The sequence below is a fragment of the Syngnathus floridae genome, chromosome 5 (genome assembly GCF_059516105.1).
Source record: "Syngnathus floridae isolate MCC-2025c chromosome 5, RoL_Sflo_1.0, whole genome shotgun sequence".
In the NCBI taxonomy this organism is placed as follows: Eukaryota; Metazoa; Chordata; class Actinopteri; order Syngnathiformes; family Syngnathidae; genus Syngnathus; species Syngnathus floridae.
The window spans coordinates 2598041-2622611 of NC_142417.1; the positions used below are offsets into that span (position 1 = coordinate 2598041).

A 24571-nucleotide genomic window follows, 5' to 3' on the forward strand; every position below is an offset into this window, starting at 1 on the left:
AAGGTTTTGAGGAAGGGACGATGCGCAACTGCAAAACGTTCCGATCAGAAACCGTTACAATGTCATGGTTCTTCTTTTTTTCAAAGAACAAAATGGAAACAAATAAAACGTTGTTTTGGATCCATATTGATAGCTAGTAATTTTCAACCATCATTAGAAATGAAATCATATTAGTTGAATAATAAAAGAGACTCGCTTACGTGAGAGGCGTAGAGGATGACATCAGCCCACTGTGATTGGACACAAGTATATTATGTTTGCCGTGACCTCATTGGTTTTTCCTTCTTGGAATAAATTGTTAATTGAATAAAAGAGTTGTCTATGTGTTGTAAGGAAATTAGTGGAGTACGTACAGACAGTCCAGTGGCTGCTTGGGATGGGCGTGACGTCACGACCCCGCCCACCATCACGCACGTTACGTCGTACAAAGCAGCAGTCAGACGGCTGAATGTAAACATGGTGACAGGTAGATGAGAAGCGCTCCAAAATGGTCTTCGAAAGCGTCGTGGTAGACGTTCTCAACAGATTTCTGGGCGACTACGTGGTCAACCTTGACAGTTCGCAGCTTAAACTTGGCATCTGGGGAGGTAAATCAACTCGATTTGTATGTTATTCTTTGGCGAGGCGGTGCCATAGTGCGCCGATCGAGCTAGCGTGCTAGTGTCGGGTTGACGTTAGCTTGGAGCTCCTCAAGCTGTCATCTGTCAGTTTGTCGACCCCCCCTCAAATGCTGCTGATTGCTGTTGTTGGACTGGATAAGTTATTAAACAGATGTTCTCACAGATATGCAATTCTTTTCAAAGCCATTTTCCCGTGCAAAGCTAAGTTATTCCTGGGGCGAGTTTTGCAGGATTAATACGAGTCGCACCCTTATCCAGTTTGTGAGTTCAAGCGAAAAGTCTTGCACACAAACAAAATACCTTAAATATAATCGTGTGGCAGCGTAACATTACTGAATGTGCACACTTAATTTTGCTGCATTTAAAGGGCTGCTTGTGCATGGTAACAATCGATACATTACATTTATATGTATTTTTTTGCAGGTGATGCCGTCCTTCGAAATCTTGAAATTAAGGAGAATGCTTTGGTAAGTTGCATGGCTCAAATGCATGTGAAGAAATGTGATATTTCTCACACACAATTATGTATTTTTTTTTTTTTTAACTTCTCACAGAGTCAGCTTGACATTCCTTTTAAAGTGAGAGCAGGACACATAGGTGAGATTGATTAGTTTAAGGTCTTGCTTTCATTTGGAGACACAGTTTTGCTCACTAATTTTATCTCGATAGGGCAACTAGAACTCCAGATTCCCTGGAAGAACCTTTACACCCAGTCGGTGCGGGCTACACTGGATGGCGTCTATCTGCTCATTGTGCCAACAGCAAGTATGTAAGATTGTATTTGTTGCAAAGTTAATCAGTCTTATATATGGTGCAATCAATAAAATAGAATCCATCCGATACACCCCAAAAATATTTGAAATTTGCAGTTTTGGTATGAGCAAGCTGCTTAGTGAAGCTCTTACTAAAATCTTGCATGATTAGTCCTTTATTATGATTGCAGGTATCAAGTACGATGCGGAAAAGGAGGAGAAGCAGCTGCAGGAAGCGCGGCAAAGGGAGCTGCAAAGGATTGAGGAGACCAAACTGAAGGTCGCAGAGCTCGGTTAGTAGTCCTTTGTGTCCCAAAGCTGGGGGGGGGGGGGGAATCAGTCTTGCACACAGAGCTTGGGGTCCAAGTTTGACAGTCCCCCAAATTTGATTTACTTGACAGAGAATCCCACAAAAGAGAAGCAGGACACCTTTGTGGAGAAGCTGGTCACACAGATCATCAAAAATGTTCAAGTCAAGATCTCTAATATCCACATTCGCTATGAGGACGACGTGAGTGCTCACATTTTTGGTTTGCGTGCTTTGGAAAGAAGTACAAGAAGTTATTTCTTTCCCTCAGGTCACCAATCCGCTGTGCCCTTTGTCCTTCGGAGTCTCTCTTAGCAACCTCAGCCTTCAGGTAATCTCACTTGACATCCATTTTGTCGAGTTATATTGTTAGTAGAGTGAGAGCAACGCTACTTACAAGCGGCTACGGAAAGTATTCAGATGTTAAACCCTGACCTTTATATTAAATTGACCCTTGTTTGTTCCCGTAGACCTGCGATGAGGACTGGAAGCCGACTCTCTTGGATGAAAATGCCAGACTTTTCTACAAGGTAGGAAAGACATTCTTTGTTTTTGTTCTCCTGTTATAAGTTTCTCGCTGTGAGTGTCTAATGTGATGGTTATATGGGCATGCATTGCTCTAATTGCTGCTTCCTTCCTCTCAGTTGGTTCAGCTGGACAAATTGTTTGCCTACTGGAATGTCAACTCTGTACTCTTCTCCAATTACAGCCCGGGCAAGGCTTTGGTAAGTCAAAAATGTTGGAGATTGTTTTTACGTGTCACACTGTGTAGATTAAAAAAAAAAAAAAACTTAAGCAGGTGACAAATGCATTGGAGCTTTTTTTTCTTGGTCTTTTTTTAGCAATGTCTTCAAAATAGCCTGCTCCTCAAAGGCTCCTGTCCTACAGACCACGATTTCAGTGAGTGTCAGAACACGTTTGCACCAATTCCAGTTAAGCCCTCTGCACATTTTTCTTGTAAAAAAAAAAAAATCAGGCAAAATCCATTCATAAAATAGCCTCAGCAATAAATCTGTTGCACAAACAAGATTGCAATGTATCTTTTTTTTTTTGCTGCTCAACAGTTTTCCGTCCCATCTCTGCCGATGCAAAGCTTTGCATGAATCCCAAATCAGACATGGACTTCTCTTCTCCTAAAGTAGACCTTATGGTCAATCTGCGGGAGGTGGCCATTGAGCTAAACAGACCCCAGGTAGGTAGGCAGTGTTTGTATTGATGTGTCGTTTATGATTTTAGAAACCAGCCCAAGTACTGCTCCTCTTTCTAGTACGTCAGCATCTTGGAGCTATTGGGCTCGGTGGATTTGATGTCACGTAACCTCCCGTACAGAAAATACAGACCCGAAGTTTTAGTTCACAACAATGCCAACATTTGGTAAGACACTCTTCTCTGACAGGACTTCCTCTTTTGTACGAGGGTACATTTTTTTTTGCTGCGGCATTTATAGGTGGGACTACGCCATCACGAGCATCCTGGAGGTGGACGTGAAGCCCCGACTCCACATGTGGTCGTGGCCGCACATTCAGCGGCACCGCAAGCTGGTCAAGCACTACCGCGAGCTCTACAAGATTAAGATCACCAGCAAGAAACCCAGCGAGGAACTTCTCAAGGAACTGCAAGTAGGCGGACAATCTATTGAACGGAAAGTCACCGCCATAGGTCATGCATTCCTATGCCAGCATTTTTTTTGTGTGTGTCTGTTCTCAGGAGCCCGAGAAGACACTTGATATTTTTAACATCACGCTAGCCAGACAGCAAGCTGAAGTGGAGGTACACTCATTTCTATCATAATTGCATTGCATCATGTCAAATATGACACGTTTGCTTTGTCTCCTTAGGCGAGTAAGGCGGGCTTGCGTATTTACCGTCCAGGCTTGAAGATGGAGGAAGAGGAGTCTCAAGGGTGGGTGAGCTGGATGTGGAACTGGGGGGCGGAGCCTGACTCTCAACCAAAGGAGGTCAAGAGCGCAGGAGGAGGTAAGGTCATGAGGTGGAGGAAATGGTGCATGACTTCCTTGGCCCATCCCTTCTATCAATATGTTTTCACACAGGATTTGATGAGCTGTTGACCTCCGCTGAGAAAGCCAGACTCTACGCCGCCATCGGATACAGTGAGACGGCCGCTAATTCTATTTATCCAAAGGAGGTGAGTCACGTTACAAATTTCATCTTTCGTCCGTCCGTCTGTTTTATTTTAATCGCGCTTATTGTCTTCTAGCTGACTTTGAGCGAGAGGCGGGGTTTATTCTATCATAGAAATCTGTCAGCTTGTGACGTCACAATAGGGTATCATTTAGAATGGCTCACTCACTCGCACACTTCGGAAAAATACTAAGTTCACCAAATTTATTTGCGGAATTTCACTCTTAATTTGCGAGCAGCCGTTACCGAGATCCAACTGTTTGTATACAAACAATGTCAGTTTTGCATCGTTTGTCCCATTAAGAGTTTCAGACTTTCATTGCTGTGTATATTCTCTTCTAGTTTGAGGACATGAAGGTGCAATTCCACATGGAGAAGCTGAGTGTCTCTATCAAGGACAGCAAAGACAAAGACGAGATCATCAAGTTGACTGTCGGGGAGCTGATGTCTTCCCTGACGCAACGATCCGGCGCACAAGCCATCAAGTGTGTCACAGTCTTTGACCGTCAAAAAACAAACAAAACAAAAGAAAAAAAAAAAAAAAAAAAACCCAATCTCTGCAGATTCACAGCCGAGCTCAGTTTGTTCGAGGTCACGGGTCTGGCAAGCGGCCGGCCCGCTCCCACCCTCCTGTCGTCAAGGACGGTCGGCACGGGAACGGGGAGTCCGCTGCTCAGCCTGTTTTTCGAGACCAACCCTCTGGATCAGCGTGCCAATCAGCGGCTCTTTGTGGAATCGCAGCCGCTGGAAATCATCTACGACGCCGTGAGTGCAGCCGGCTGTCGTTTGTTGTCCCGTGCGGACCAAAGTGTCAACATGTCTGACTGCGTACAGATGACGGTGAACGCCACGGCCGCGGTCTTCAGGCCTCCTGACGACCTGCAGCTGGACGAACTCACCAACGCCACACTCATGAAACTGGAGCAGTTCCGAGATCGTACAGCCACCGGTCGGTCGCTTAGCCATCAAAAATATCCTTTTGTTGCTTCGTATTCACGTATAACAACATCTGTTTATTTGTTGTTGTTTTTTTTTTTGGTAGGGCTAATGTATGTGATCGAGACTCAGAAGGTGCTGGACCTGAAGGTGAACCTGTTGGCCTCTTACGTCATCATCCCACAGACGGGCTTCTATGACGGCACTCAGAACATTGTGTTGCTGGATCTCGGACACCTGCAGGTGAGGGCAAATTGCCGGCCAGGAGTTTTCCTAAAGCCTCATTTCCAAACACGTGCTTCTAAAATGGGACTTTCTACGTAGATGTCCAGTCAGTCCAAAAAGAATCTGCCTGAGCTGTCGGCGTGCTCCAGCACAATCGAAGACATCATGCAAAGAGCGTACGACAGCTTCGACATCCAGCTCAATAACCTGCAATTCCTTTTCAGTAAACCAGGTAGATGCCACGAGCAAGCAAAATTTGGCAAATACAGTCAAATGATCACATGCGATTCATCCTATGTGAATAGTTAAATAAACGCTGTTAAAATCTTTTCCCCGCTAAAGACAACAACTGGAAAAAGGCTCGCATGCAGAGGCAGTCGCCGCTCCATATTTTGGAGCCGGTGGATTTGAAAATGGAGTTCAGCAGGGCCATGGTGGTCAAAGACTCGCGCATGGCAAAGTAAGTGTACAAATGATGATGACCAAAATTGCACCCGTTGACTGCGTCTTAATCCCACATAAACAGATACAAACTGTCCGGAGAGCTCCCTCTGCTCTCCCTCCGAATCTCCGACATTAAACTTCGAAATGTTCTCGAGTTGGTGGAGAGCATCCCGCGGCCGAAGACGAATCCGGCTCCGCCCAATGCTAGCGCGCCCCCGCATTCAAGGGTGAGGGCAACACCAACTTGGGGAAAAGTTAAATATTACTATCACACATTCAGACATGTTGACATAACGCGTACCGTCTCCTTCCAAGTCCAAGCAGTTCACACCGCAGCTTTCCATGAAGAGACGTCTGCAGTTGGCCGACCAACGCTCCTCTATGCTTTTCGAGTCGTGCGAGTCCATCAGCATTTCTTCGCTCGGTGAGCTCGGACAACCCCACGTCATTTACGATTGCACTCGCTCAATGCTTTTGTTGCCCTCAGGGTCCGAAGAAGACTTGTTCTACGACGCCCCCAGCTCTCCCGTCACGGGGCAGCAGTTCTTATTCGACAATCCCATGCCGCTGCGCTACGCCGACCTGAACAGACGGAAGGGTCCGGCGCCGGAGGAGCGTCCGAAGAACATGACCGACTTTCTCATGGCATTTGAAATCAGCGAGGTAATGCGGCTGGCTCTCTGTGAGCTATCCTGAATTTTTGTGACATCGCGAGCTGTCTAATTGTCAGCATTTCCATTTTTTTCTTCTAGTTCTCCGTCCAGTTGTGTCGCCTCACTGGTAGCTATCAGGAGGTGCCCGTGCTCCACTTGGAGGTGGAGGGCCTGGGCACTGAGCTGAAAATACGCACCTTTGACATGACATCCAACACTTACCTCAAGGAGATCTGTCTCAGATGTCCCGAATACACAGGTAAGTTTTTTTGGCCCTGAAAAGTGGCAGTCCTGCTGTGTCAAATATTTAATATATATAATATTTGCTCTTTATATTTGCTTGCTCCCATTTATGTAGATTCGCAAAACAAGGAAATTCAACTCATCACTACTTTGGATAACACCGAGGTCGACATGCTTACGCTGGAGTATATAAATGTAAGTTGTAAGATGATTTCCCAAGTTTTTTTTTTTTTTTTTCTTTCTAACCATTGATGTGCTTTTAGGCTGACAAAAACGGGCCTGAGTTCAAGTCCCTGCACAACAACACTGAGAAAGTCATCAAGGTAAAGTCGGGTAAAGTCTTACGGTCGTCCTCCAATGACGTCCGGTGCTTGCCGTCAGGTGACCTTCTCGTCTCTGGACGTGAATCTCCACACGGAGGCGCTCCTCAACACCATGAACTACCTCAGCGGACTGATGCCGCAGTCCACCCAGCAGGAGGAGCCCGGACAGGAGGAGTTGGCCGTCATTCCCGAGGAAGAGGAGCTGGAGGAGGGCAAGAAGGAGGCCACCGTTGCCAAGAGAAAAAGTAATGGGAACTTTGAATGAAATTATTTGATTCAGAGGAAACATAAACGTGCATACTTTTCAGACCCACCCTCTGTGTCAAAACCGTTTTTTTTTCCCCCTCTTTTAACGAGTCCATCCGCTCTCACAGTACCAAAGAATTCCAAGGCAGCGGCCGTCATCAACATGCACCTCCGAGCCGATCTCCGCTCTCTGAAGGTTTACATTCGAGGGCAGACATCCATGATCTCGGAGATCAGAATCGAAGGTATCATTTAGAAATGGAGCATTTTCTTGCTTGGTCTACAAAAATCATTTGTAGTTTTTCCCAAAATTGTCCCCTTGTCTTCGTCAGGCCTGGTTTCTGAGGTTTTGATGAGGAAGCGAGAGATGAAGGTCCTGGCCAATCTGAAGAACATCATCGTGTTTGACTGTGACGAGACGGCCTTCTATAAGAAGGTACTGCGAGTTCTTCTCCTCTCAACCGTCATGGCTGCCGTTTTGACTTTCTATTGTTGTCTCCGCTCTCAGGCCGTGTCCATCGCAGACAGGGAGGTGTTTGCCTTCCAGATGATCAACCACACAGACGCCACAGAAGGCGACGCCTACCTCGACATGTCTCAGGTTGACACCTCGGTCACGTTGACAGTGGGATGTATCCAAGTCGTCTTCCTCAACAAGTTCTTGTCCTCCATACTGGTGAGAATCGTGTGGGGTTTTTTTGGGGGGGGGGTTTTTTTGGTCTTCCATCACTGGAGTGGAACACTTTTTCGCTCCGCTCCCACAGGCCTTCGTAAACAACTTCCAGGAGGCCAAAGAGGCTGTCGCCGAAGTGACCCAGCAGGCGGCCGAAAAGGCGGCGTCGGGCGTGAAGGAGCTGTCGGAGCGCAGCACGCGCGTGGCCCTCAACGTCCGCTTCAAAGCGCCCGTCATCTTTGTGCCGCAGTCGTCCTCGTCCCCCAACGTCCTGGTGGCCGATTTAGGTTTCCTGGCGGTCAAGAATCACTTTGCCATGCAGCCTTCCAAGAGTCACAGCAAGATCCCACCGGTGGTGGACATCATGGAAGTCAAGCTCACGGATCTAAAGATGTATCGGTATGATTTGCACTTTGCGCAAGCAAGGTTCGCAGAGAAATAACAAACATCTTGCTGTAAGGGCCAAGTCGTAATCATTCTTATTGTTTTCATTTTTTGAATGCAGGACAACATTCGTTAATGGAGTGTTTCGGGGTGAAAGCAACCTGTTGCAACCAATCAGCCTGGAAGTGGAGATTCAGAGGAATCTTTCGTCCAACTGGTACCAAAGCATCCCCGACATTGAGATCACCGCTCACCTGATGCCTTTGAGTGTAAGTAATCCATTTTAGTTTTTGACACTTTTCAGTGTCATACGTTCTGGGCTGCAAAAAAAACTTTTGAACCTACTGTGCTCGGTGGAGAGAAAAAGTTTTTCTTCGTATGGTTTGTGTCTCTCGCCAAACAGTTGAACCTCAGCCAGGATGACATGGTGGTTATCTTCCGGACTCTCAGTGAAAACCTCTCGGAGAATTCTGGCACTGTCACCGCCTCTGCGCCCGCCCCCGCTGAAGACTCGACATCTGACAAGGAGCAGCCCAGCTCCGGAAACGCAGACAGACCCAACGGTAAGTCCTCAGAAGTCCACAAAGTGAGCGAAAGCCTCTTTGACATTCTCCGTTATGTTAGGCAACACGGTGGTGACGGCAGCCGTGGTGGAGACGCAGAAGACCGTCAAGCTGAAGACTAGCATGAAAGGAGACTTTAAGATTGACTCCATGGCGCTGGTCCTGTTCAAGCCCAACGTGAACGAGGTGATCAGGTCAAAGTCGAGGCGTGCCGTGATTGGCGCGTTGGGATCGCTCACTGTCGCCATCTTCACTAGCTTCTCCATTTGGAGCCGCACAACGATGAACTGAAACTCGGCGAGTTCACCCTGGGCACCATCTCCACCTCCTTCACCATGTACTCCGACAGCTCCATGAAGGCCGCCGTCCGATTGTCTACCTGCCTCCTCGATGACAAGAGGCCAAATAGCAAGACGGTCAGCCCGAGGTAACAAAATAAGAGCGGTGGCACATGAGAACGTACAAATCCTTCGCTACTGCGCTTAATTCCCGGGCCTGGCTGAAACAGTTTAGTTCATCGAGCAAGCTTTTCCCCATTTTAGGATGATGGGCATGCGTCCCGGAACGGAAAAGAACATGATGGTGGAGGTCACCTACCGGCAGAGCCACGAAGGCAGCGCCTTAGACACGGTGGTTCAAGACGTGTACCTGTGCGCCAGCATGGAGTTCCTCCTCACCGTGACGGATATTTTCCTCAACGCCATCAAGGAGGGTTTTGCCGAAAAGCCGCGAGCCAAGAACATCCCGGCGCCGGTAGATAACAACAACACCCCCGCTCAGCCAGAGGAATCAAGTGAGTGGCTTTGAGACAAACTCCAGATGGATGGACGCCTCCCCCTGTGATTGCTCACGACTTGTCTTTTTCGGTATTCCCGGCTCAGTTCCTGCTCCAACCAAGGTGTCCAAGTCGAAAATGAACGTGGTGGTGCGAAACCCGGAGATCGTTTTTGTGGCCGACCTGACGCGCGCCGACGGGCTGGCGTTGGTGATGACCACGCAGTGCGAGGTAGTCATCACAAACGACGAGGAGAGCTCAAAGATGACGGCCGACATCAAAGACCTCAAGGTACGACGCCGTTTGCGTGGTACCGGAGAGCCTTTTTGGACGGCGCCGGCCGTTTCTACGTTCATTTTAGGTGGTGGCCTGCCCGTTCCTAAGGGAGAAGAGGCTTCACAACGTGACCACGGTTTTGCAGCCATGCCAGGTGTCCTTTCAGAGTTGTCAGACGCCGACGTCTCCGCAAACTATGGACATCTCCATCAACTCGCTCACACTCAAGGTTGGTGAGCGCTGACTGATGCCGCTGACGTGGATTCAATTTGATTTTTTTATTTCATTTATCGTTATTTTAAATTGTATTTGATTGGATTTTATTGCTGGATATTTCCATGGGAAAATATGTGCACTTGATGGAATTTCAGGTTTCACCCATTATCATCAAGACGGTCCTCTCCATCCACTCGGCCCTGACACCCACCCAAGAGACCGCGGAGGCGCTCGAAAGTCCCGTCCCTGTGAACATGTGGGAGAAACGGGGCTGGAAGGAGCTCAAACTGTGGTTCCTGGAGGAGCAGGGAGAAGCCAGCACGAAAGCTGCGGCCCCATTGATTCCACAGGGGGAGTCGCTTAAGGTAAAAGCCTCCATTGAAATAGCTCCACTGAAATTTTGACATGACGGGCTGTCCGTCCGTCCTTCCTTCTCAGATGGACATCAAATCAATCTGCGTGACGTTGGAGGCCGGGGTGGGGCACCGCACCGTGCCCATGCTTCTAGCAAAATCCTCCTTCCAAGGAGATGTCAAAAACTGGTCCACGCTCATCAACTTGAGGAGTGAGCTGAACTTAGAGGTATGGCAGATGACACGAGTTCAAATCTAATTCCTGCTTTGATTTATTGCTTTATTCGAGCCGAGCTCAGCAAGGTAGCGCTCACGTTCATGATCATGTTCAGGTCCATTACTACAACGAGGTGGTGGGAGTGTGGGAGCCGCTGCTGGAGCCATTAGAGGATGAGACGAGAGATGGACCCGGGAGACCCTGGAGACTGGAATTTAACGTAGTTATACACACACGCCCTGCCTGCACGCACGCACGCACAAGACGTACGCAGTCTTGTAACGTTACTGACTGCTGGCTTGGTAAAATTATTTATTCAAAAAAAAAAAAAAATCTGGATTTTCTCCGCGTCATTTACTCATCACTAATAATTATTCGACTTTGGTCAATTGTGGCAGTATTCTGAATTTAGCAAATTAGTATTTTTTTTTCTACTTGAAAATACGGATTTTACGTAGGTTGAACTCAATCAACCTGGACCGATTTTTTGTGATTTGTACAAGCAGATGAAAACAAAGCCCTTAAAGAACGTGGAGTGGGCAGATGAGGTGGACTACAACGTCCCAGACTACAAGACTGTCATTGTGATCAGCAGCATGGACCAGCTCAACATCACCCTCTCCAAATGTGGCCTTGCCATGCTGAGCAACCTGGGCATGGTGAGAAGTGCAAAATATCCAACATCGTCTGGAGATCTTTGACCGCATTCCTTCGCCGCAGGCTTTCGCCGAGGCCGCCAAGGAGACGGCCGAGTGCTTCCAGAAAGACGAGGCTCCGTTTGTCGTAAAGAACCGCCTGGGCCTGCCCGTGTTTGTCCAGTACAGCGATATGTTTTCCCCCGTCGCCACGCACAGCAACGACCACACGGTCGAGCTGCAGGACGGCCAAACGCTCGGGATGGACTACTCCGTCACCACCGAATCGGACCAGTTCTCGGCAATGACCTCCCTGAACGAAAAGGACTACTACATACAGCCGAGTACGTCCAACCGATCATTTCTCGGATGCATTGTGTACTGACATTGTGCCGTTTGGTCCAGCTCCAGCGGGCCACACGTCCGCCAGCATGATCCCCTTGATCAAGGTCGGACGGAGAATGTACAGCGTCATGCACGAGGTGTCGGGGGTCACCCGCTTCCTGGTGTGTCAGGTTTATTCCTCGGAAGGCAGCAAGTACATCAAGATCCGCTCGCCTTTCCAGGTATCACGACGCAGACGTGTGTTATACATCAGAGTATTTTTCATTTTTTTTTTTTCTTTCCCCCCCCAGATCATCAACCATTTCGACATCCCCTTTAAAGTGTTCGAGGGCTCGACGTATTTGGGTACGTCGTTACCGACGGAGGAGTTTTGTGTCCCTCTGGACTCGTACAGGTAAGTGAACACACATTTTGTCACAATCTAAAACAGTTCACAATTGTCTTAGTAACACATAGGTGACACGTTTTCATTAAAGTAGCCCTAAGAATTCACTTAGCATTACCTGGTCCTGTTCCATGCAAATGATTGGTCATCACGGCAAGTCTGGCTTTTGTTGGTTGTTAGGGGCGGAGCAAAGGTTTGTCAAAGACGGCGTGGATTTTATTTTCATTGGCAGCAGAAAAAAAAATTACATTAAAAAAAAAAAGCCCCCAAAAAATTATATATTTCTAAAAAAAAAAAAAAAAAAAAAAAGCCAAAGTATGCTTTCAATTAGTGTGGCGAATCCCTGAGTCGCACTTTCCTTTCCTCTCAGGTCTGAGCTGAGCCTCCAGCCCGTCACGGGTGAAGGTGGCGACCAGTTTGAGTGCTCTGAGGGCTTCAGCTACGACGACATGGACCTCCAGCAGCCCAAAGCTCACATTGAGCAACGGTGCCGCCGCAGCGGCAACCTGGGCGGCGTGCTGACGGTCAACATCGTGCCTGTGAAGGACGCGGTGACGTTCAAAGACACTGGCGGCGTTGGGGACAACTTTGACGTGCCCTTTGTTCTCCATTTGTGGCCTTGCGTCCTGCTACGAAATCTGCTGCCTTACCCCGTCACCTACAAACTCAACGTATGGCTGTTCTGAGAGTCTGCGTACTTACAAAAAGACTAAACTGCGACGAATCTACTTAACAGGACGGTAGCGAGTGCGGGCCGGAGTCCACGCTGAACCCGGGCCACTCCGCCCAACTTCACACTGCCGTTATCGACCGGTCCAGCCTGGACCTCTGCCTGATTGACTACCTCGCTCAAGACTGGTCTGCTCAGTACAGGTCTGAAAAAAAATAGTCTACGGTTCTCTAGTTTCTTGTCATAAAGCATCTTTTTTTCAACAGCCTCCGCAGCGAGCAGGAGGAGATCACCTTCATCGTGTTCCAGTCCCTCCGCCTGGAGGAGGACGACGTCTGCGAGGGGACGGAGAGGCGGCGGGTCGAGCTGGACATAGCCGTGCACGTCAAGTACGAGCAGGGCCAGACGGTGGTGGCCATCCACTCGCCGTACTGGATGGTGAACAAGACGGGCAGGCTGCTGCAGTACAAGGCGGACGACATCCACCGCAAGCACCCGCTGGATTACGACATGCCGCTGCTCTTCTCCTTCAAACCTCGTTACTTCCTGAAGAACAACAAGGCAAGTCGACCGTTGAGGAATTCAACCATTACGAAGCTGAAATCGTATTTCTCGTTTCGCTCAGGTTCGCCTCATGATCTCGGAAAGCGAACACTCCGATGATTTTTCCCTGGACACCGTCGGGAGCTACGGAGATGTGAAATGCAAAGGCCAGTATAAAGATTATCTGGTGAGTGTCAGCTGAGATACCATCCCGCTCAAAAAGAGCAAAACAACCTTTGATCCATTCGTCTCACTTCTCCGTCATCCGTCAGGTTGGGGTGAAGATCGACACCAGCAGCTTCAGTCTCACCCGCATCGTGACCTTCATGCCGTTCTACCTGCTGGTCAACCGGACCAAGCAGACCATCTTTATATGCGAGGAGGGCCAGGAGAGCTGGACCGTGGTCCCGCCTGAACAGGTCAGAGCCTGCCATCATATTGACAATCAAAAGGTGAGTCATTCCAAATTGTCTGTTTTCTTCATCTTTTAGTCCGCCATTCCCTTCTGGCCGGAAAATGATGCCAAACTCGTGAAAGTGAAAGTAGAAGGTTGTCTGTCTCCGCCACGCGTGATCAACTTCTCGCGTCCGGAGAACTGCTTATTGCTGCACTTGGATAACAACGTAAGGACAACAAAATGGACGAGCGGCCGACTTCACAGGAAACATTATCTTCAATTGTGATCATTTTTGTCTCAGGTGGGCGGGATCATCGTCGACGTCAACGTATCGGAGCACTCGGCCACCATCCGATTCTCCGACTACCACGATGGCGCGGCCCCTTTCCTTATTATCAACCACACTAAAGACCAAACTTTGCAGTTCTATCAGAGGTGAGACATTGCCAGCCAGAAATATGTCAACTGCCATTTCATTATTATTATCCAAGTCGGCCATTTTGTTTTGAAGCCGCAACTCTTACTTGCGATGCTTTTAGCCTGCACCTCGATGATCCCTCATCACCGTTTGAAAAGGTACGAGGATTTGCTCGTCGCTACTTCGGTTTGCAGTGTAACGGCATTCCCACGACGCTGAACATCAAGTAGATAAGAATGCTTCGAAAGCGCGCCACAAAATAAGGCGCAAGGCCCTGCTACCACCTCCGTAATACAAGCGCAAGACAATCGAGTGTATACAAAGAAGTGTAGCAGATTTCTACAGCGAGTTGAGCTCATTTTTTCAAGTGTGTTCATCTGCTTTGTGTATGTGTGTGTGTGTGTGTGTGTGTGTGTTGTGGGTTATGCAGCATACAGACAGAGTCAGCATGGGTGCCCAATGAGCTGCTGGACCTCTCTTTCTCAGTGGATGAGGACAGGTAGAAAAGGAGGAATAAGTGTGAACTCATCTAACGCGTTACTTGGTGTCAAATCATCATCAATATCAAATCATGAGAATCTTCCGGCGGAATTGCTTCTCTTGCATCTTTCACTGGTCAGCTCTGTCAATTCCTCTTTGTTAGGATGTTTGAGACCGCTTCTTTGGATCGGAGGGTTTTCCATGGTAGTACATTCTTGGTGGCTCAGGGGTCTGTCAAATGGTGGCCCATTTCGTTTGCATGACGCGCTCGCTGTCGTTTGCCAATCATCCTAGGAGGTTTTTTTGTTTTGTTTTGTTTTTTCTGATCATGATGTGATTTCCCGTCTTTGATGTCTTTTCTTGGCCTTTCGCAGTTCCCAGAAGCCCGAAGAAGTGGAAGAGCTGGAGGCGGGGAAAGCCGTGCATTACACTTGGAACAAGCCCACGGGTTCCCGGGAACTTTGCTGGATGTGCGGCAAATACAGTGGGAAGCTTAAAAGCGAAGAGGTGCATGGAGAAAAAAAAAAAAAAAAAAAAAAACTTGCTGCTGTAGCTATACAATAATGATAATTAATAATACTATTAATAATCATCATCATAATCATTCATGATTCATAATAAAATAATAATATAAAAAAATCATATTAATAATACAAAGAGTCAAGAAATTAAGCAATATATGTGTATATTTGAGAGTCTGTTATCAATGATGACGCTATTCATTGACTGCACACAGACTCTCCACGCTTTGCTTTTTAGCCACAGGTGCATTTCAAATGAGCATGTGAGTGTGTTGCAACCCTCCTGGCTTTCTCGCATCCACAGGATCTGCATGAGGACTTGGGGGAGGAAGGCAAACTTTTTGTGGTCTCCCTCTACGAAGGTAAAATCAATACTGCACGTCTGGCAAGAGAGTCCCGAAAGAAATGTGCGGCTGTGTTCCCCAAGGTCTTCAGCGCACGGTGCTGTTCACCGAGGAGCGGCGCATCTACAATCTGCTGTGCGAGAGCGAGAAGGCACAGTTGGCCCAGCAGGAAATCGTACTTTCGCTCTACAACGTGGGCGTTTCGCTGGTCAACAACAGCAGCGGCCAGGAGGTCTCCTACATCGGTATCACCAGGTACGTCTCCCGGTACCGCGTCGCGTTTTTGTGCCCACCCCTATCCTTCTGTTGCAGTTCTGATGTGGTGTGGGAACTGAAGCCCAAGAAGAAGAACCGCTGGAAGCCCATGAGCGCCGAGGCGGCTAAGATGTTGGAGAAACACTTCAAGCAGTACATTGAATCCGGGCCTGTCGACAAAGCCATCGTCGACCTGGATAACAGCTTCCAGGTCACACACGTATCAATATGGATAACTATATATCGCTAACTATTTTGATATAGCTCTCACCATATGTCCATTATCCGGCAGGTGTGCCTGTCACCCAACGGAACAGACATGCGATTGCTGCAGCCGTGCGACGCCCCTCTCAGAAGGCACTTTCTTCCGGCCGTCAATGTGGAGTACCGCGTCTCGCCTCGCCAGAGTGCCTACCGGGTCCAAATCCATCACATCCAGGTCAGACTCCCCGTCACTGCGAAGACAACTTACTACAAAAAGTGTCCTCATTGTATTATCGACGACGTATGTGGCACAGATCCAGAATCAGCTCCCAGGAGCCATCTTCCCCTTCGTTTTTTACCCGGTGAAGCTTCCAAAGTCCGTCACCATGGATTCAGGTCTGTTGAGCTCACCGTTTGTTTGTTTTTTCCCCCCCTCCTTATTCCTTGTTTTTGTCTCTTTTGACGTATTTTGCCATTTCTCGCAGAACCCAAGCCTCTGACTGATCTCAGCATTGTCACCAGGGCAGCAGGCCACTCTAACATCTCCCGCATCAAGTAAGAACAGGAGCTCATTTTTAATTTTATGATATTTCTTATCATTATTAGTTAGAATGTACGATGTTGTAATGTCTCACTTTTAGTCACTTTATTGAACCGACCATAGCAACACATGCACTACTTTACTGCGCTCACTTTCTCCTCAGGTACTTCAAGGTGCTGATCCAAGAAATGGATCTGAAACTGGATCTGGGCTTCCTCTATGCAATCCTGGACCTGTTCACCCCAGAGGACGCCAACATCACCAGCGTCCAACAGGAGGTCCGGTCCGGTCCTCAACTCGTATCGTTGGACCTACGGCTTGAGCACTTGTGTTTATTCACGTTTGATGCTTTTGCTTTTTTTCTTTTTTAAGGTGGAACTTTTTGAGAAAGATGTGGAGTATATAAAGAATGAGCTGAACCACGTTTCCGCCGCTGATAACACGCCCATCAGCCTTTACGAGTACTTCCACATTTCCCCCATCAAGGTACGGTGTTAATTTGTGTTCTGTCTTGTTTTTGTCTTTTTCCAGCCGGTAAAAAAAAAAAAAAAAAAAAACTTTAATTTTGCACATAAAAATAATCTCCTGAGGCTTTTTTTTTTTTTTTTTTTTTTTTTTTTGCCAGCTCCACTTGAGTTTCTCTCTGAGCACGGGCGGCGAGGACGGCCTGAAGGAAAAGAGGGAAAGGGAACTCATCCCCGTGCAGTCTCTCAACCTGTTGCTCAAGAGCATCGGCGCCACGCTCACCGATGTGCAAGATGTCGTTTTCAAGTATGCGCCGATGATTCGCGACCAAAAAAAAGTCACATCATCGATGCCTCACTATCCAATGTCGTTTGCGTCAGGCTTGCTTTCTTTGAGTTGACGTTCCAGTTCCGCACCACCCAGCAGCTCCAGTGGGAAGTCGTCAGGCATTACTCCAAACAGGTAACCATGGTGATCTTTCATTTTTTTTTTTATTCCAAGTTGCACTGAGAAATGCCAATGTGGCCCCTGAATGAATTCAACTTGTAAGACAAGGTACCACGGTATATTTCAGGCAATCAAGCAAATGTATGTGCTGGTGCTGGGCCTAGATGTGTTGGGTAATCCCTTCGGTCTGATCCGAGGGCTGTCTGAGGGAGTGGAGGCCTTCTTCTACGAGCCCTATCAGGTAAGAAGGAAAGTCCAAGTGCATCGTTTCCGTACCGTATGGCAAAGTTGGGTTTTTTTTCCCACCATTGGGATGACAAAAACTCAAAATGGTGTCCAATGAATGTGCACAGTTGTATTAACGTGGTTACGTTTGCATTTTGGTGTTCCCCAGGGCGCGATCCAGGGGCCGGAGGAGTTTGTGGAAGGGATGGCGCTCGGAGTGAAGGCCCTCGTAGGAGGAGCTGTTGGTAAGCGAGTATGATTTACAATGGATTGATTTCTGGTTTTAGCCCTTTTTCAATGGATTTGTTCAATATATTGACAATATAAGATGTCTTCAAATTTTAGTCTAATTTCATGAAATGAACTGATGTCTAAAAAGTTGTTTAATGCGGTTTTTTTTGGGGGGGGGTATTTGAAGACCATTTCGATTTTAGTTGACTATGACTACTAGTTGATAATCTATGAAACCTGTGCACACCCCAGGGGGCATAGCAGGTGCTGCCTCCAGGATCACGGGCGCCATGGCCAAGGGCGTGGCCGCCATAACCATGGATGAAGAGTACCAGCAGAAGAGGCGAGAAACCATGAACAAGCAGCCCAGTAGCATCCGAGAGGGGCTCACCAGGGGTGGCAAAGGATTGGTCTCGGTACAGATTGCACCACTACGACATGTTTACTGTTGACAAGAAGCAATGGCTAACTTGGGATGTTTTTCTTGTCAGGGATTTGTCAGCGGAATAACAGGCATTGTCACCAAACCCATTAAAGGTTTGCTAGGCTATATTACGTTTGCACTTTTTAGCCGTTCATTCAACTGTCAGCGAAACTGGCAGCGAAAGTTTTACAATGTCTTTTAAAAGTGTGTCAAATGGCGTCGCTCTTCAGGAGCCCAAAAGGAAGGCGCGGCGGGCTTCTTCAAAGGAGTCGGCAAAGGCCTGGTGGGTGCCGTCGCCAGGCCCACCGGAGGCATCATCGACATGGCCAGCAGCGCCTTCCAAGGCATCAAGAGGTTGGTCCAATTGAGAACAACTTGCAGAGTGGGTCACGCGCTCGTTTAACCCGCGTATGGAATTTTGCGCGGCCATTTTAGGGCGGCAGAGACATCGCAGGACATCCAATCCCTGCGCCCCCCTCGCTTCATCCACGAAGACGGCGTGATACGGCCGTATAAGCAGAGGGAGGGCATCGGAAGTCAAATGCTTCAGGTAGGACCCCCTTGTATACCGAGACCCACGTGCGCTGGGTCACGTCAATGATTTTAACTGGCAGCCCAGTCAATGGCAGTTAATGAGGTCACTTAGTCATCGCCCTACGCATATTCGATTACGCCGCAATGCTTCCAATGCCACTTGACACTTAAGTTTAAGGGGCGGAATTTGCCTTCGATGGATTTGAGAAGTTCTGAGGTCAGAATGGTGATTTTGGTCATTACGACGCTGTTTTGAGAGGTTTGATCAGACGGTTAGTGAGTGACTTTGCGGACCGTGGTCGTGGCCCAACGGTTTTGTTTCGTCGTGTCTCTTACTTGACCACCTTTTTTCTTGTCATACCCACAGAGTAGCTTGAACCTCAGTGACGTCACTGACAATGACGATGATTGTGGTGATGAGAATGAGGAGGAGGAGGAGGAGGAGGAGGAGGAGGAGGATTGTGAGGATGAGGAAGACAGATAGCGCGCCGTGCTCCCAAAAAAAAATAATAAATTGACAATTATTTACTCTTCAATGAAGGGAGTAAGAAGTCACTGAAAGCATTTGCAGTAACGCACTTCACGGGGCTTCTCTAAAACCGATTGGTTAAGCACAGTGAGATTATTTTTGTCCTGCCAAAATTCTTGATAGGGTGAGATACATTTATTGTATTTGCGTTCTTGTAATATTCCATTTCACGTGTGGTGATTTTTACCCTTTTGCTTTTCACCATTTCTGTTTTGCCATGTTCCATTGTTGTTTTCCATCTTGTCTCAGTTTCCCACCATTTCGTTCAATAAACATTTCGAACCTTCACCTGCCACTCATCGTCTTTGTTTCTCAACCCTACCGACAAGGCCGCAAGACCTCGCTGCAAATAGTCGTTTTAGCGTAGGTGTGATTTGTACCTTATGTCTCTCTCTACAGAAAATCGAGAACGGTCGTTTTGCTAAGTACCGTTACTTTGCTCACGCTAAAGTCAACGACTCGGACTTCCTCATGATCACCAAGAAGTAAGTACTCGCTCCCCGCTTGATGATTAGTGACGTTATCGATGGCTTCCCTTGATGATCTTGCTTTTTTTTTTTTGCCATCCAAGGGGTGTTTTCTTCGTAACCACGGGCACATTCGGTCAGCTCATCTGCGAGTGGCAGTACTTGTTTGACGAGTTCACCAAGGCGCCCACCATTGTGGAGAACCGACGGCTGCGCATCGAGGCCAAGGTGAGTGCAGTTATTTATTTATTGAAAAACTGAGGGGGGGGGGGGATATCAAAAAGTACTGCATATGTTGAGGGCTTTTTGACATTCTTTCTTCTTTTTTTTTTCCTCCCCCCCAACATTTGTATTCCAAAAGGATGTTTAATATCACTGTTTGACTTTTGTTTTTGTGTACCGTGTGCAGGAGCGAGTCAAGTCGGTGTTTCACGCCAAAGAGTTCGGCAAGATCATTAACTTCAAAACGCCCGAGATCGCCACGGTGAGTGGTCGCCATAATCCTCTTCGTGTTCGCTTGGGTTAGGAGGTTCTGACTCGTTGTCTTTTCAGTGGGTTCTGGCCAAATTGGAGGACGCCAGGGACAGTTTACCGAAATATTGAATGGCGACACCGACACGGGAAGCCATTTGAGCATATGTCCTGGAGGTGCTAATCCGCATTGTGTCCTTACCAGAGAAACGAGTCATAGAAGAAAAACACACACACACACACACTAAAATATATACGATAGAGCTCATGTCCATCAGTGCCTTTGTTTGTTCACCTCACCTTGTGTGTTCACTGTGTGTGCAAGTTTTATAACATTTGCAAAAGTCACTTTTTTTTTTTTTTTTCCTGCCTGACTTTTAATGACGCACGCTCACAGAATGACTCGTTTGATACTCTGCGACAATTTTTTTTTTTTCTTATTCATTTCCGCACGCTAAATCTCTGGAGTGTGTAAGTTAAAACGCATGCCATTTTTTTATACTGAACTGCTGTATATTAATCTTGTAGGCAATGTATATACATAAATATATATAGATATATACATATATAAATCCATTCACACACTGGGTATAATGACTGTAATTTTTATGTTTTTATATTACGTGTGCTCACCATCCAGAGATGAGCTGCTTTTTTGGGTTAGTTTTTTTTTGTGGGGTGGGGGGGGGGGATGTTGGGTAAACAAAAATACACATTTGGAGATTCACACTTTTATTTCATGTTTTTTTCCCTTTTTGATCAAATATGGAGGTAAAAACATCAGTTTTGGAAGGGGGCTGGAATTTCGAAGAAAATGTTTTCAGTTTTCAACAATAATAAATCACAAAAGCTCCCGGGATGATAGCTTTATTTGTTTTAACAAGTCCATTCAATTTGAAGATATTTCATTTATGTGAGATTATTCATTTCATTTGAAACATGTAGATATTTTTTTTCCCTTTTTTTTTCAACCGTGTTACTACGACAAAAAACTATTTAAAAGAAGGGACTCATAATCATCAACATTTTTAAAACATTTTGCTTTTTTATATTTTGATGCCGTTGTATGTTTTCAGGTATTCACTGCAGTGGCTTTTTTTTCTGTTCAATAAATGCATAATTAGAGGGCTTGCTTCTACTTTTCGTTCCACACTACACAAACCAAACTTTAAATATTATATAGGGATGTTTATTGAACATGAATATAAAGTTTTATCTCCCAAAGCTGACAATGACAATTCATAAACACTAATCAAACAAGCGCAAAAATAATGTCTTGGGGGTATTTTAAAACTATATCTAAATTTCCACTAATGATGACCACTGCTTAAATAGATGCCAAGTTTTATAGGAATATACTGGAGTACAAAAAATGAAGATATGAACGGGGTTAAGGTGTTTAGAGCAGGTTGAAGACCTGGAGGTTCTGTCGGAGGATGGTGTCTTTGACGGCGGCGAAAACGAAGCGGATGTTCTCCGTGTCGGTGGCGCAGGTGAAGTGCGAGTAGAGCTTCTTGTCCTTATTCGGGTTTTGCTCCTGGTACATCTGCAGGATGAACTCCTGAGCCGCCAACGCGTCCTGGCGAGGCCCTAAACATTGCACATTGGATTATTATTTTATTTTAGCCGATGAAGTGACGCATCACCCAGTTAAAATACAATGAATTATTCAGCTATTCGCTTTTTCGATTATGATTCGAGAAAGCCAATATCTAGACGCGGATCTGCCCAAGTCAAAGCAAACACGTTTCCTTTTTTTTTAATAAGAATTTCATTTGATAGATTTGCCAGCTATCAGAGGTCATTAGAATGGTCTAATTAAATTTGCAGCAATGATTCTTGAAGGAACCAACCAGAGAACTGTGGAAAGTAGTCAGCCAGGTGGGAGTGCAGGATCTTCTCCTGAAGGATGTCTGTCTTGTTAAGGAAGAGGATAATGGAGGAGCTCTGGAACCATGAGTATGTGATGATGGTCTTGAACAAAGCTTTACTCTCCTCCATGCGGTTCTGACAAATTCCATGACATCAGTGGTCTCGGTCATCGTTGCGTTTTTTTTTTTTTTTTAACTTGTCATCCCTAGTATGAAACACTAGCCCTCACTTTAAACCATATGTCACGTCTCGTCCCCAGCCGTGTTCTCTGTCTTGGTTTCTATCTGTCTGCTCGCCCCTCCCCTCCTGTGTGCCCATGATTAGTTTGATTATTCTCGCCTGCCGCTTGTTACCTGTCGTGTATATAAATCCTCTCTGCCCCTCACCGCCCTTCGGATCATTGTGTGTTGATGTTGTCTTGATGTCTTTTGGTTCTTGTTGTCGTTTAATGTCTTCACATGCTTCGTTTCACGTCCCTGTCAGTCGGTCCTCTCGTTATCTTGTTAAGTCATGTCAGTTTGCCGAGTCTGTTTCTGTTTTCTCCAATTAACTCTGGTCCAAGCTACATTTGGACGCCCTGCTCCATCCGTTCCGTGACAGCCTACTTTGAAACCCTAACCCTAGCTTTAAGCCCTACTTTGAAACCCTAATGAAACCCTACTTTAAAACCCTGAATGATGTTTTTGTTTCGACATATGCCACGCCCTCACCTCATTGTCGGACTCCACCAGAACTTGGTCGTACTCGCTGAGCGCCACCAAGAACATGATGGATGTGACGTCCTCGAAGCAGTGGATCCACTTCCTTCGCTCGGAGCGTTGACCGCCTACGTCCACCATCCTGACACCAGCCACAAAAATAAGTTTTTGTTTGTGTTCGTACACTTGTAGATGGCGTTAGGTGAGCCACACCTGAAAATGACGCTCTCCATGTCGAAAGGGTACTCGATGATGCCCGTGGTAGGAACCCGGACTCGCAGGATATCCTGGAGGTCAGGTATGTAGGATGCCTGCGAGATCCGATCCAATTCGGTGAGGTAGCTGGAGGATCAAGCGGGACGGTTGGGTTTTATTCTGAAGTGTTTTTCGGTTGTGGTTTTCATGAGATCAATCAGGATTGTCGTCATGGGTTTTGGTCAGGATGATTTTGTCACTTTTTTTTGTGGCGCGTTCTGATCATTTTTGATCAAATCTTTGTTCATGTCAGAAATGTCTTAGCCATTAGAATCCTTATGGTCAGAATTTTTGCTCATCGTTTTTGATCATCGAATTATATTGACGATGGTCTTTGGTCTCACTACTTGGTGGAGTCAGACAGCTGGTATTCCCGGCGGCGATCAAAGCATTCCTGCATCCCGCCGTCATTCCACAATCTTCCCATGGCCGCCACGTGCTCTCCATCAAGGTCCTCCACCTTGGCCACCTCCACATCCAGCAGCATGTTGGCACTCATCTGCCACACAGCAGAAATGTACAAATGATGTTTGCGGCAGAGAGCGATACCTTCCTACCTGCTGGCGTGAGTCACGGAAGGGGATGTGCAGGGTCTCCATGGCCCTGATCATGGTCTGCATGGACGTATAGATGTTTTGGTAGACCAGCTTAGCATAGCTGCGTTTGTCCTCCTCGCTGTATCCTCCTCCATGGATGATTCTCATCTGTTTGATGAAGGTGCTCTTACCACTCTCACCCGTGCCTGGGGCAAAGTTTTGGTTCGGTCACACCTTTTTGGTGATTTTTGCTTATGATCATCAGTTGCGATAATACTTTATTTCTTGAACTTTCCGACTTTGCATGCTTTTCTTTGGAGCGAGAGGAAAGGATATTTTTGCTTGCATGTGTACGGTTGCTATGGTAACCACCCCACCCCACCAAAGCTTTGCATTTGGACAGCTTAAGAAAAGTTGCCACCTGAGCAAACAAGCATTCATTTGAATGAAGTCAAATTGCTTGGAACAAACACATTCTTACTCGTTCTTCTTTATGAAATCTACCAAAATAGAGGTTTTGCTGCGCTCGGAGAACTTCAATAGTAGCTATTACGGTAACATGTCGTCCTTCTGGTAGCTTGAAGGGTTCATTTGCATGCGTTTGCATGAGGGCCAGCCGCAGCAGCTATGCGGTCCTCCAACACACCACCAGCCCAGGCCTCGACTCCCTCCAAAGGCGCTTGTCACCGTTTTAACAAAAAGTTACCTTTTGTAGTAAGATTATTTATGAAATAAGAATGAAATTAGGTTAAATATGTTTTCCTCCGGCGTTTGCAGATTTTAATTTTATTTAAGTTTTGAGGGAATTTTCACATTTATTTCTATGGAAGGGAAACTAGGTTGATTGAACAAACAAAATAGTAAAATTGAATTCAAAAGCAGCGCTACAAGAGGGTCAAATGATTACAAAGAGCTTTTATACCACAGCCCCACTACAATAAACTATGTTCATCAAAAGTGAACTTTAATGTGTTCCCATATACTCAGCGGGTTAATGGACCATCATGGCCTGAGCACACAATTCAAAAATATTTTTCAATCTCACCTAAGAGGAGCAACTTGAGCTCCCGGCGACAGTTTTTCTTGTCCCTCTTGAGCTGCTTTTCAATTTCGTCATTGATGTGCTGCCTCTCTTTGGCCTCGGACGACATGCAGCATCCTCCCATGTTTGACCCTCGTCCACTTGCGACTGTTGTCGTGCTCTCCTCTTCCTCACTCGCGGGAGGAAGGGCCTGAATAAACATAAGGTGTGGCGACTGGGCAACAATGCCTTGATGAAAGTCATCTTCTCCCATTGAAATGAATGGAAATGCCATTAATCAGTTCCAGCT

The 24571-nt window shown here is 46.8% G+C and overlaps 2 protein-coding genes across 3 annotated transcripts; one reads left to right on the forward strand and one right to left on the reverse strand.

The window, feature by feature from the left end:
* The first annotated feature begins 374 nt into the window (after nucleotides 1–374).
* vps13a (vacuolar protein sorting 13 homolog A) lies at nucleotides 375–21004 on the forward strand. Of its 2 annotated transcripts, XM_088377159.1 has the most exons (76): nucleotides 375–587; nucleotides 1044–1087; nucleotides 1175–1217; nucleotides 1290–1385; nucleotides 1564–1665; nucleotides 1774–1883; nucleotides 1951–2010; nucleotides 2150–2209; nucleotides 2324–2404; nucleotides 2522–2579; nucleotides 2744–2871; nucleotides 2947–3053; nucleotides 3127–3298; nucleotides 3387–3449; nucleotides 3518–3656; nucleotides 3731–3825; nucleotides 4164–4306; nucleotides 4385–4586; nucleotides 4656–4770; nucleotides 4864–5000; nucleotides 5082–5214; nucleotides 5325–5442; nucleotides 5509–5653; nucleotides 5742–5850; nucleotides 5914–6089; nucleotides 6179–6338; nucleotides 6438–6517; nucleotides 6586–6645; nucleotides 6704–6890; nucleotides 7020–7136; nucleotides 7224–7327; nucleotides 7400–7567; nucleotides 7656–7963; nucleotides 8070–8217; nucleotides 8352–8511; nucleotides 8573–8697; nucleotides 8769–8938; nucleotides 9054–9304; nucleotides 9393–9577; nucleotides 9648–9791; nucleotides 9934–10143; nucleotides 10217–10360; nucleotides 10464–10568; nucleotides 10855–11007; nucleotides 11069–11327; nucleotides 11389–11549; nucleotides 11619–11722; nucleotides 12084–12384; nucleotides 12450–12586; nucleotides 12650–12944; nucleotides 13009–13113; nucleotides 13199–13345; nucleotides 13418–13549; nucleotides 13625–13758; nucleotides 14172–14240; nucleotides 14596–14728; nucleotides 15047–15104; nucleotides 15170–15341; nucleotides 15399–15552; nucleotides 15634–15780; nucleotides 15860–15941; nucleotides 16031–16100; nucleotides 16250–16364; nucleotides 16459–16572; nucleotides 16712–16857; nucleotides 16932–17013; nucleotides 17126–17239; nucleotides 17393–17468; nucleotides 17707–17870; nucleotides 17946–17991; nucleotides 18109–18232; nucleotides 18314–18428; nucleotides 19341–19426; nucleotides 19513–19636; nucleotides 19818–19892; nucleotides 19961–21004. In XM_088377159.1, the coding sequence occupies exons 1-76, from the start codon at nucleotides 488–490 to the stop codon at nucleotides 20009–20011; spliced, it is 9807 nt and encodes a 3268-aa protein (XP_088233285.1). In that variant the 5' UTR covers nucleotides 375–487; the 3' UTR covers nucleotides 20012–21004. The 2 variants fall into 2 exon arrangements, with proteins under 2 accessions (XP_088233285.1, XP_088233286.1); XM_088377160.1 differs by lacking the exon at nucleotides 14172–14240.
* A 48-nt stretch (nucleotides 21005–21052) lies between these two features.
* LOC148397402 (guanine nucleotide-binding protein subunit alpha-14-like) lies at nucleotides 21053–24499 on the reverse strand. Its single transcript, XM_088377162.1, has 7 exons — nucleotides 24286–24499; nucleotides 23262–23446; nucleotides 23049–23203; nucleotides 22663–22791; nucleotides 22462–22591; nucleotides 21733–21886; nucleotides 21053–21469 (listed from the first exon to the last, which is right to left on the reverse strand). The coding sequence occupies exons 1-7, from the start codon at nucleotides 24482–24484 to the stop codon at nucleotides 21279–21281; spliced, it is 1143 nt and encodes a 380-aa protein (XP_088233288.1). The 5' UTR covers nucleotides 24485–24499; the 3' UTR covers nucleotides 21053–21278.
* Between the last annotated feature and the right edge of the window lie 72 nt (nucleotides 24500–24571).

Excerpts from the sequence above, each read along its gene's own strand:
- vps13a (XM_088377159.1), top strand. The coding sequence starts at position 488 with ATGGTCTTCGAAAGCGTCGTGGTAGACGTTCTCAACAGATTTCTGGGC. Across the intron at positions 8,698-8,768 it reads TCAAGCCCAACGTGAACGAG|CTTCTCCATTTGGAGCCGCA; the intron begins GTGATCAGGTCA and ends CATCTTCACTAG. Across the intron at positions 17,014-17,125 it reads TCAGGCATTACTCCAAACAG|GCAATCAAGCAAATGTATGT; the intron begins GTAACCATGGTG and ends GGTATATTTCAG.
- LOC148397402 (XM_088377162.1), bottom strand. The coding sequence starts at position 24,484 with ATGTTTATTCAGGCCCTTCCTCCCGCGAGTGAGGAAGAGGAGAGCACG. Across the intron at positions 23,447-24,285 it reads GCTCAAGTTGCTCCTCTTAG|GCACGGGTGAGAGTGGTAAG; the intron begins GTGAGATTGAAA and ends ACTTTGCCCCAG. Across the intron at positions 21,887-22,461 it reads TGGTGGAGTCCGACAATGAG|AACCGCATGGAGGAGAGTAA; the intron begins GTGAGGGCGTGG and ends GGAATTTGTCAG.